The 13,063-nt window shown below is 32.8% G+C and overlaps 1 protein-coding gene across 1 annotated transcript in view; it reads right to left on the reverse strand.

The window, feature by feature from the left end:
* LOC118746170 overlaps window positions 1-13,063 on the reverse strand; it is a gene marked incomplete in the record, with an annotated part of 421,140 nt that overhangs the window by 55,180 nt on the left and 352,897 nt on the right. Inside the window, 1 exon segment of the mRNA XM_036479972.1 lies at window positions 8,469-8,664. Within this exon segment, the coding sequence (XP_036335865.1) occupies window positions 8,469-8,664 (196 nt within the window).

Genomic DNA, 13,063 nt, shown 5'->3' on the forward strand with positions numbered 1-13,063 from the left:
ATAAAATCAACACCTAAACGACAGAATTGACTTCGAAAATGTTTATACACGTATTTAGTTTTTTCAGTCTTTTTTGATTTTTCTGTAAATACGTATATACACCCTGCAGGGAAAGCTACTAGTTGTGAACTAGAATTCTACCGGTTTGCGTTTCAGCCGAACTAGTTCACGTTCTATCCTTTTTCACTGTTAGCGACTGGTATTTTTAACATTGCGATGTCCTACGAGATGTCAATTGTCAGGCTATGCATCAGCATCTACTAGTATAAATACTAGTAGCATCATACCAGTTGATGAGATAGTCTGCCAATTCATGCCCCGTGAAAAGCATAAGTGTGCCTTTTTGCTCGCGACGCTCCAGCAGTCACAATGGCCGACAGAGAAGAGCACTCGCTTGGTAAGCCTGAGGTCCCAGGTTCAAATCCTGGCGCAGGTAAAATTTTTTTATTTTCTATTTTTTATTTTATTTTTATTTTTTAGAAATTTATTTTTTTGTTTATGCTGTTTATTGTAATTTTTTAATTTAATAAAAAAATATTTTTGTTTAATTTCTTTGTTTTTATATTTCTTCCTAAATGTTTTTTCGCAACGCAATTAGATTTTCGAATTTGTTATTTATTTATAAATTGAATAAATTATTTTTACTTACATTTATTTAACTTTAAAAATCTTAACCACCTCCAAGCGGCCTCGAACCTGCGATTTCAGAACCAGAACCAGTAGTCTTCACGTGACGCCACAGCCGACATTTGTAAGAAAAGCAATTAATTGCGTTTTATTTTTGGCTTTGGCAATTCAAAGGCAGATGTCGCTAATCGCCTAAGTTCTTCGAAATTGTCGAACTGGTAGGCACATACTAGTTAATGAACTAGTATTTTTTCTAACTGGTTTGGCTTTTCACTGCAGGGCATATGTACATTATATACCAACGCTGTGCACATGGGCGTAGCCAGGTAGGGGCAGGGGGGTGCTCGAGCCCCCCCTAACTTTTAAATTTTTCTTATATATATATAAAATAGTATCCTGAAATACCAGCTCAATAGGGTCGAGCCCGGGGGGCTCTAAATTTCATTCTGGCTACGCCGATGGCTGTGCATATATTTTCCTTAGTTCTGTAAAATGACACTATGTATTTTTCTACACGTGTACATGCATACGTACATAGGTATGAAATATCGTCGATGGTATCGATATTCATGTACTGTTAATAGTCAGCACCATCGATAGTTGGCCACCACTACTCTATGGAAGCTTGGCTTCGCTATCCAAGATGAGTGAGAGAGAAAGTAACGGATCTGCCCAATGCGTTTCATATTATTCACTTCTCATTTGGCTATCATAGCATCAAGTTTAATTGAACACACACGTGCTTTAGTAAGCAAAAGCTATTGCCAAATTACCAAATAAATGATAATTTTAATAAATTTTAACAATTTCGTTTTCACAAATGCGATAAATTAAGAAAAACTTAATTTTTTTCGGCAACAGATTCCTAAAATTTAAGTGATAATAAGAGAAAGAGACTTTTCATAAAAAAGGTGAGAGGATGTAAATACATACATAAATATCTTTTAAGTACATATATGCGTCTTTAATATGAAGCAAAGTTTGTTTGAAATTTCCGCCTCTTGAAAATTAATATACTTATGTAGTTTTAATAAATTGCGCTTCTTTATTTATTTTATGTTGAAAATATGCTCTTTGATGTTTGTAGTTGAGCGTTGGAATTAGTAATACAAAACTTACTACGGTACTTCAAGTGTCATTAATCAAATGTGGAATAGCAACAACAATCTTCATTATAATTAGAGGCTTTCGTTAGATCTCATTAGGGTTTATAATGAGATATGCACATATGTTTATATTTCCTTTTTTTATGAATATGAATAATTCAGCTATTCGTTCAGTGTTTATAAAATTTAATAATTTCGTTTTTATTATTTATTTTTTATTTTGTATAGATTACAACATCATTATCCATAATATTATGTATAATACATAGGTATATATTTATATATATAGACTTAGATACAGAAGATGGCGTACTTTACATAGGGAACTGAATAGGGTCAATGTTTCTTATGATCATAATGTAAATGAAACAAATGATAATGGGAACAATAATGATAACGTTAGCGTAAATTTAATTGCAACTAATAGTAATGTGAACAATAATGTAATTAATGAAACTATTGCCATTGATTTACTTTCTCATTTTAAAGTTGCTTTATCAATTGTGCCAGGAAATTTCAATATATTTACGTGTGGCGAAATGAATTTGAAATGTATTAGTTGCAATGCCAAGCATTTCGAATCAGAGATAACTAATCGTGATATGCATATTTTCACATCCTGTTGCCATAAGTGAATAGTACGTTTGCAACCAATAGCACAAAATGAATTTTTTAAAGAATTATGTGCAGATTTAAGTTCGGTTGAATCTAACTTAAAAAAAGAGCCGTTCAATATTTTAATAATATAAGAAAATATAATTCGGCTTTTGCTAATATTTTTTACCATCGATCTGATTCTCATGAGTTGTCTGTATATGCACAGTTGTGTTTCTATGACGTTGAAACTGCTACAAATTATCGCCTTCAAAAAAGTTCAAGTTCTGATTGATGTCCACAATTAATGAAAAAATCGCTCATCAATTAAATGCAGTTAATCCATACGTTCAGTCTTTTGTTTCAATGTATGAATTCACAAAACAACCTGGCAACCAATACAAAGAAATTTATATGGAAATTAAAGATGCTAGTACAACTGATGTTGCTATTTTCTTCACTTCAAGTTACGGTGAACCCCCCCTTGATAGACAAATGATTTCCTTTAGTAGAAATTCAACTGGTCACAATTTGAAACATGTTTCCATTTTAAGTGTTTCATTAGATCCACTTGCGCACCCACTTTTATTTCCAAATGGTGATAAAGGGTGGAGGATGAATATGTCTCATAGTATCCAAAATACTTCTACAAATAGTGTACATCGATCAAAAATAACAATGCTACAATATTCGTGTTATAGAATTGCGTTGAGAGATGAATTCAGTTTGTTGCACAAATCTCAGAAACTATTCTTGCAGTGGATTGTAGATATGTACGTACGAATTGAAAGCAGTACACTTAGATTTATCAGGGATAACCAACGAAATTTAAGATCCGATTTGTATTATAATTTAACTGCTTTTTTAAATGATGGTGATAATGATAGTACTTCTGTTGGGAGAAAGGTGATTTTACCATCTACCTTTATTAGCTCCCCACGGAATATGCATCAAAATTATTTGGATGCAATGTGCATTGTTCAGCATTTCGGAAAACCATCACTTTTCATTACTGTGACATGCAATCCAAATTGGAAAGAAATTCAGCATAGCATTCATGACGGATAAAAAAGCTTTTTTAGACCAGACATAGTTGTGCGCGTGTACAAATTAAAATTAAAAGAATTAATCAATGATTAAATTTCTAAATAAATATTTGGTAAAGTAGTAGCATCAATCTATACAATTGAATTTCAGAAGAGAGGATTACCACATGCCCATGTTTTATTGACCTTAAGTGATGAAGACAAAATTTTTGGAGCTTCTGATATAGACAGGGCTATGTGTGCGGAAATACCCGACAGAAATTTGCATCCACAATTGTATGACTTTGTTACAACTCATATGATGCATGGGCCAGTCAACGGGTATCCCTTATACAAAAGAAGTGTTAATGGAGTTAGTGTTAATGTCAGAAACAGCGATTTAGATAATCGTTATGTAGTTCCGTATAATCCCTATCTGCTTGCTAAATTTAATTGTCACATCATGTATGTACTACTGTAAAAAGTGTCAAGTACATATCGATGGCTGAGTGGAAGATCGACCTATCTCGGCAGCCAGTTCGAAAACGCTCTATCTCAAAAAACTTTTCCAGAACGCCCTATTTCAGAATTTAATTGAAAAACACCCTATCTCAAAATTCGGTTCAAAAACGCCCTATCTCACTTCAAAATGTATTGAAAATATGCTGATATAGGGCGTTTTTGAATCGGCAGCTGAGATAGGGCGTTTTTGAAACGAATTCTGAAATAGGGCGTTCTTTAAAAGTTTTTTTGAGATAGTGCGTTTTCGAACTGGCTGCCGAGATAGGTCGATCTTCCACTCAGCCATCGATATATAAATACGTATACAAAGGGTACGATTGTGCAACAATTGAAGTTGGTGAAGATGGCGATTCTGAAGCTCACATAGATGAAGTTAAGAATTTTTTGAATTGCAGATACGTTGGTTCCAGTGAAGATATGTGGCGCATTTATGAGCTGCCAATGCATTATCAGTCACACACAAACGTCCGGCTGAACATTCATTCGGCTGGTAGAAATATGGTTTATTTTAATGTTGGGGAAAATCAAGAAGAAATGCTACCGAATATAAGTCAAGCTGTAGCTTATGTGGGGCGAACAAAATTATTAGCTTTTTTCTTATTGAATCAAGAAGATATGGCACATGAGTTTAAATATACAGAAATACCATTGCATTCTACGTGGATTGATAAAGAAAAAAAGAGGCGAAAATGGTTACGAGGTGGAAACAAAATTATTGCTCGAATGTTTTCAGTTTCGCCAAAAGATAATGAGTTGTTACATTTGAGGTTTTTCGTACACCTTAAAACTCATAATGGTGTTGTTTATGACTGATTTTTAGAGGCGTGTCTTGCCCGCGGTATTGCATCCAATGAAAATGAATGGCACGAGTGTTTGAATGAAGCCAAAAGATTTCAAAGTCCAAAACAGTTGCGCAATATGCTTGGTTTTATTTATGCATTAAATCTTTCACCAAATGCACCACAATTGTGGCAGGAATTCAAAAACTCTTTAACTGAAGAGTTCTTAATTAGTTATGACGCAGAAATTGCATACAATAGAGGTTTATTAGAAATTGAAGAAATCTTGATAACTCATAATATTAGTTGTGGATATGTTGGTTTACCGACTCCGAATGCAATTTCAGATAATTCTGTTGATCATTTTGATTTTAGGTATGAAGAAGAAAGATTTAATCAATTTTTGCTTGAAAGCAAATCAAGAGCAAAAATATGTCATTGATCAAGTTATTCAGGAAGTATTACAATATAACACTGGATGTAATGTGTTTTGCTTGACAGCTGGTTGCGGTAAAACAGTTACACAGAGTGCAATTATTCATAAATTGCAATCGATTAATCTTCGGTGCATTGCAACTGCGTTTAGTGGGATAGCCTCAACGTTGCTGATTGGAGGGAAAACACTACACAATATTTTTAAATTACCTATCCCAATTTTAGACACTTCAGTTGCCAATATTTCTGCTGGAAGTAGTTATGCAAATTATATAAAAACAGCATCATTAATTATCATAGAAAAAGTATCCATGTGTCCTTTAGGAGCTTTGAAGGTTATTGATAGTTTATTGAGAGACTTAGCAGACGTTGATGATAAAACATAGCTGTTTGGCAATAAAACTATTCTTATGTGTGGAGATTTTCGGCAAATATTGCCCGTAATTGAACATGGAAATCGCAGTTTTAATAGAGAATTGCGTCACGAGTTGGGTTCAATTCTAATTCATTCGTAAGTTTACACTTACACGAAATATGAGGCCACTCCCAGAAGAGATTGAATTTATCGAATTTCTTAAGAAAATCGGCTATGATGAAGAAACAGTGTTTCGTAATTTTGGTGATGATATGATATAAATACCACAAACCATCATTGGAAATGCAGAAGATATTATATCCGATATTTACGAAAATGTTTCTGAAAATATTCTTTCTGATGCTATACTCAATTCTGTTATATTATCCACTAAAAATTAACACTGTGCAGAAATAAACAATAAAATTATAAATCTCATCGATGGTGAACAAAGAACTTACCCCAGCTGTGATAAAATTATTTCCGATGATGAAAATGAAAGAAAAAATTATCCGTTGGTGGATTTCCGCCACATAAATTAACTTTAAAAGCAAATGTAATTGTTTTATTGATTAGAAATTTATCAACGAACGATGGTTTAGTTAACGGCATGCGAATGCGTGTTAAAAATCTTCACAATAATACAATAGATTGCGAAGTATTGAACGGGATTGCGCAAAACAAACGAATTTTAATACCACGTATACATTTGAACTTTTCTGGTAAAATGTTTCCATTTCAATTTCAAGGAACCCAATTTCCAATTATCCCTGCGTTTGCAACGACAATAAATAAATCCCAGGGACAGACGTTTCATAGGGTTGGGATATTGTTGAAGGAACCTCTTTTCGCACACGGACAACTAAATGTTGCTACAAGGCGAGTTCGAAGTTTTTCAGGCTTACGATTTTATATTGTAAATACCGAATTTCATGGTAATATGACTAACGATGAAAGAGTTTTTACCAAAAAAATTTTATATCGAGAAGTATTAACTACGTAAAATATAAGTTTTTAGATTTAAGTTTAGTTTAGATTTATAATTAAACCAAACTTCACCAATACATAATTCAACAATCAACCTTCAAACTGGAAACGCCGTACGTGACGTGACGACGTACAGACTATGTGATGAACCATATAGATTGATGTATGTAATATTAATATTTGTTGACAATATTGTGATTTTCGGATTAAGAGTTTTGTATTTACTTTGCTGTGAAAAAAAATAAAAAGTGAATAAACTTTTAATTTTGTTATTGGCTATTTCAAATAATATTATTTGGTAATATTGTTCCATTGAAATTGATTGGTCGAATTTTCGACCACTGGCGATACTTGTCTATATAACTACATAAAATTATAGCCGTTTTCGTTATTCTGCGCGATAAGAAAAATAAATAAAAGCTTGTAAAATTAGGGTAAGTATAGAGCCACTGCAGGTAAACATAATATTTTCTTTGATAATGGATAATGGTTTCAAATTTTTAAGGCAGATATCGCTAATGTGCAGGTATGTTGAATGCATCTGAATGCCGCTGATGCGCATTTTGGGGTAGGTATCTTAAATGTGCATTTAAGCATAAAGGCAGCAAAGCAAAATATACTGTATTACTTTAATCACCCAGCCTAACATTTTGACAGGATACTTTCAAGGCACTTTACAGGCAGAAGAAGAACATTTATCACTTGTAAGTATGCACAATGGCCGAAACTCTAATGAGATACTTATATAATTTGAAATATGATGCAAAGACAAAGATATGATTTTTTTTTCAAATACGATAAGATTTGATATTTTTTTTTTTTGAAGTACTCAAATTTAAAATTTTTGCAGGACAATTATTTCTTCAGAAAATTGGATTATTTCATTCATTAAAAACTTTGACAACTTGTGATCTAAAAAAGCGTTCCTATGTTATAGCTGATTTCAAAATTCAGGGATAAGGGAGGTGCCACGGCTCTCAAAATGACCAGATATGTTACTAAGGTATCGGCGTAAAATTTAAACGTGATGTGGCCAATGGGGTTCTTAACTTATACTTGATTTAAAATTTCAATTATGAACCACTAAAGGTCAAGGGCCGCATATTTCGCGTATAATTAAACTAAGCTATATAGAACTTGATATAAAATGACGCAAAAACCATTACGATCATAAGCTTATTCTAGGTTATCTGTTAAGCGGAAAGATTAATAGCCCTCAAAGCCCAGTAAAATTTTAAATTTACGTCCTCCTGCCTAAAGAAATTTGTTGTTTTCTGTCACTTACAAGCTTGTTTTAGAATTATTACACATCCAAAATTACATGACTGAATAAAGTCTTATCTGTTGCTTGAATATTTGAACCAGTTAAAATTTAGTCTTCATAATTCAATTTCTCATTTTTGATAATGTTTTTTCTTTTGGCCACTTTTGACTGAATCTGTGTGCTGTGTTGCAATGCTGACAATCGCAACTCTAAATGGAAAAGCGGTGGGGCCTAAATGTACGCAACATGAAAAAGTAACAGATGGAATGTATAATAAGCCAAATGGAAGTATGAGGGGCATGTATGTAATATAGATATAGCATATTGTTAGGCGCGCTTGCCATTCTTTTGGAGATTTTTGTATCACAATTAGCGATAGGGAATTGTTGGAATCCGGTAAAAGAATGTGTAGGTTGAATGCAAACAAATATTGCTGTTTTGAAGGAATCTGTTAAGTTTCGTAATAAAGTTTTTTATTCTTAAACTGGAAAGCAAAATGTCCGATAATAAGTCAGCATTAAAAGCCCTCGACTCTCTGTAAACTAGATTTGGTCATGCGGGCAACTGCAAAACTCTTTTGACCTAATTAAGCTCACAAAGGAACCAGCCTTCACCATTAAGAGTAATGATTCTCAGGTTGCCACCTAATGACTAATGATGACAAAGACAAGAATGCCTTTGAGGCACTGAAAAGCACACAGGGAATTTTCTAGTTAAAAATAGTTTCAAAACAAGATTAACAGAGAACTGTAACAATTAACCAAGTCTACTTACCATTGTCATCATAGATGATACGAAAAGAATCTGAATGCAAATGACCGAAAAACTGGCCCTGTATTATTGACGAGTACTTGCGCACCAATTCCAAGTAGCGTTTGTTGTTAGTTTCGGTGAAAGTGGTGTGCCCATTCTGTTGCAAGCCGATGTGGCGCTCGTCTGAACCGGGTGGTATATGTCCCACAATGTAGACCTGTAATGAAAAGGAAACAATTTATATTTTTTGGACAATTTCATATGTAAGGTAATGGACATGTTAAAGGAAAATTTTAAGCGTAACTACAAATTTCCGACTATAAAAAATGGCATACTTATTTTCAACAAATATGCTCACGAAGTAGAACAAGATTTATTACAAATTAGATTTATTATAGACTATCGGTACCACAAATTTTCAGTTTACCATAAATTAAAGGATACTATTTGTTTAATCTAAATCCTTATGACTAAGCTAAGAGGAAGTCAAATAGGAGATCTGTGGGAATTAATGAGACTTCTGTCTGTAAAACATTTTCTCCTTTGCCGCATCCAGAAATATTTGTTGCTTCAATTATATTGGTATTCATTTTGTTCAGTACCAGTCTTGTTCAATTGCAGAGTTAAGATTAGGGAGCGGACTACTGATGGCTAAAATTAATTAAAAAAGTTTAAATCCCCACCAAATATGTATCAATGTTATGTGAATTATGGTTGCAAAATTATAGTTCTTTGAATGAAATACACACGTCTATTGGTATGGCATGCCCCCTTGTAAATACTCATTCCCTTTTAGTTCACAATAATTTAGTGATGTCTTCACACCAAATATCAGTGTCATACGACTTATGCTGAATTTCTACTAGGCATGGAAATGATAAAAAAAATGTGTGCCATTTAAAAAATGTCCTGTCGAAATGAACTTATAATAATAATAGATTGGCGCGTACACATTTGTTAGTGTTTGGCCGAGCTTCTACTCCGATTTGTGGAGTGCGCCTATAGTTTTAAGCCGACTCCGAACGACGATTGTATTTTTATGAGAAGCTGTCTTTCATGGCAGAAATACACTCGCAGGTTTGCCATTGCTAAGCTGACCAACCGTCCTCCTTTGAGGAGGATTGTCCTCCTTATTGTTATTACTGTAAACGAATAATTCTTGTATATATATATTAGGGTGATCCAAAATAACTAACCTGGCGAATTTATGGCCTTAAAGTGACCTATTTACTGAGGAGGAAATTCTCCCATTTGAAAACATTTTTATTTCAATTTTAAAAGTTGTCGGTCGGCATTTGAAATTTTCTATGTAAATAACATGTAAAAAAATTTGTTTTCATTAAAAATGTTATAACTTTTCTACCGTTAAGAAAAGTTATAAAAAAGGGATAAAGGTTTTTCTCGGCATATTCTTGTAGAGCATTAAATTCTCTAAAAAATTACCCTGAACTTGGCTATCTTAGAGACGATTTAATGTATTAAATATGTTGCTGAACGAGGTATAGCGTTGATACAAAATTCGAATCGAACTTTGGCGAAAGACGAAGAACGAAAGCAATTTCTTTTGCAAGGAACACAATTACAATTAAATAATCTAAAAAGTAATTTTTAAGCAAAAACACAACCGACTTCAATTCTCATATAAAAATTAGGAGTACCGTTATTTTTTTCATGATCCAATGATCGGATCTAAACCAAATTAGTATGGGACCACATGTGAGACACGCAACATGCAACGCAGTGTACTATTAACTTCTTTGACTTATGTTTAGAGAAACTTTGATTTGTTAATTTTTTTGTTATATATGTGTTAAAATAAATATGAAAAATGTTTTGTTTTCAATGTGGAGAATTTGTCCTCCTGGAATGTTAAAAAATTCTGGTCACCTTAGCCATTGCCCGCTGTGGGACAACCGCTGCTAAGAAAAAACCTTTTTTCTATATTTTTTTTTGCGATGTTGCTTTGACCAAGGCTTGAACCCAGGCTATAACTATACCACAAGGGCCGCCAATGACTATTATTTGAACCATAATTTTTTAATGCCCAACTTTGCCGTTACATTTCTGCCATTTAATTTCTTGTGGAAATCTAGCATTAAAAAATCATGAATATCGGAAATAACACGCCGCAATTTGTATATCCTATGGTGGAGCCAGGTGTCATGGAAATACTACTGTGCCAAAACTACTTTTGATCTTACTCAGCCGTTTAGGCTACAACTAGGAACTTACATACTTGCATACTCCCGCAACATAGGAGGATTCTACGTGTAATCCTAAGCAAATTTGCCGAAGAAATCATGGATCTAAAATAAATTTGTAGTTTGCTATTGCGCCCTCTAGTGGAAGTCTTAAGAAAAAGTTAGGTGCAGAAATGGTTTCCTCATACCAAAAAATCCCTCATGGCATGTTTTTATGCAAAATGTATGCACTTCTTTCACCATTCACCCCTTTTTATTTAAATGATTTACTAAACATCTGCGTTTTCTTAATTTTTTTCCCTGTTAAAATTTGATTTTTTGTTCATAAAAATGAGAATATCTTGGAAAAATTACTAGGGCTGCAATTTGAGTTTCTGCATTTTTTTGTCGTTTTTTTGCGTCATTTCAAAACTTGCGATTTTCCCTACAGTGTTATTGGAGAGTAATATGTACTTGTATGTTACCGCTCGAATAAGTTCAGTTTTAGGAAATTAGTTTTTTTTGTAATATAGTAAAAATTGCTGCAACTAAATGTTTTTTATATGGTTATTTAAATATTATTTCAGAGAATTATGCATGAAGCAAATATGTAGATATAAATATGAAAATATTATATGCATATGTAATTAGATATACATACAATAAAAGCAAAGATATCAAGTGATAACTAAACTTCCGGAAATATTGTATATCTAAATGCATGTACACAAATATTTATTTAACTAGTGTAGTATTTATCAGACTATTTATGCCAGTTTATACATAAACTATTTGTCTAACAAAGTACAAAATTGGCAGCGAATGCAAACAAGTTTTACGTTTCATTGAATTAAATGCTGCAGATAGTTTTTGTAATTCCTGCTTCTATATTACGGTAATTAATATTCTTTTTGCATAAACTCAAACTAAAATTAATTTAAATAGAACGCAAACCTACAACCCCTGTTTAGCTAATTTTCAACAATACCCTCTCACAAGTTCATCGGCATATGCAGCCGTTTGCATATACCTACGCGTGTACATAAATATATATATGTACATATACTACTTGCATTTACAATGTTTATGTATATACTTGCACATAAATATTTCTGTAAATATTCGCTTATAGTGTACACTACATATTAGATTGCTTATCAAGATAAACTTTTACAAGCTAAACTTATCTTCCACTTGAATGGGCTCAAATTCAGCATTTAAGTAACTTTTGTAAACTTAGTTGAAGTGAAGTCAAATCAACACAAATACAAACATTCACAACGTTGTATTTTCGAATAAGATTAAAGGCAAACAAATAAGGTATTGTGCAAATAAAACAACGCCCACATTCAAATACATAAATTTACTCAAAATACATACATACAAAAATAATGTACTGCTGTTCAAGGAAGAGTCTCGCAAAAGTCCTTAACTTTCGAAAACTATTATCTACATAGACACATGCGTACGAAAATTATAGGCTTTATTGAATATTGAAGCAAAGACATGAGAATTTGACAAATTAGCCTATTCTTATAAACTTTAATTTCTCAAGAACAAATTAGAGAGGATGTTCAGGGTTAACAGCAATTATTTAAGTATGTACATATATATCTAATGGTTTTTTTATTGCACAGAAAATCCAAATATTTTCTACATTTCAAAATCATTCAAAAGAACAATAATTTCGCAATAATTTGCAGATGCTATATATGTTCGCAGCGATCAACTACACGGAAATTTTAATTTTCGTAAAAAAAGTTTTATTCGTAAACATCTCTCCTTATTGTGCCTTATCAGCAGGGAACGGATTTTATGGAAATTGCCTTTTTTATGCTAAAGAGATAGTGTATATTTGATTAAGAATTGATTAAGAATTTCCACGATTTAGCTTTCCCTGATTCCATATATACACATTTGATGTTGCCTTTTTTAAGATATTTGCCTTTTTTACAATATTTGCTTTTTTTTGCCTTTTCTACCTTAAAAAAGGGTTTATAGCATTTACAATTTTTTTTTTAGATTAAAAAATATACACATGCCCATGCGGCTTATAGAGGCGCAAGGACCTCTTGCCAAATTGGTGTTGGAAAAATTCAAAGCCGTTTTCTGAGCTAACGTAGGCTTGGAGACAATAAGGGGTGTGGATAAAATTGTAAAGGGCGAGGAAAACCTTATTCCTGATAATATGAACGTTTCAAACGTTCCATACTTAAATTGGGCTCCACTTGTATCAACTTATGTCGAGCGCACATTTGGTACATTCGAGGCTTTTCTTCGCGAAAATCGAATGAAAATGCTGCCAGAAAACTTCAAAATGTATCTTGTGGTTCAATGTTACTACAATTATACAGATTAAAGTTTTATGAGTTAGAGACTCGAAAGGATAAAATAGTCAAAGATTCAAAGTACAAATTTTTCATATAATGAAACTAG

Source organism: Rhagoletis pomonella, unplaced genomic scaffold, assembly GCF_013731165.1.
Source record: "Rhagoletis pomonella isolate Grant_MI unplaced genomic scaffold, Rhpom_1.0 Rhpom_scaffold_00010, whole genome shotgun sequence".
NCBI classification, from domain to species: Eukaryota; Metazoa; Arthropoda; class Insecta; order Diptera; family Tephritidae; genus Rhagoletis; species Rhagoletis pomonella.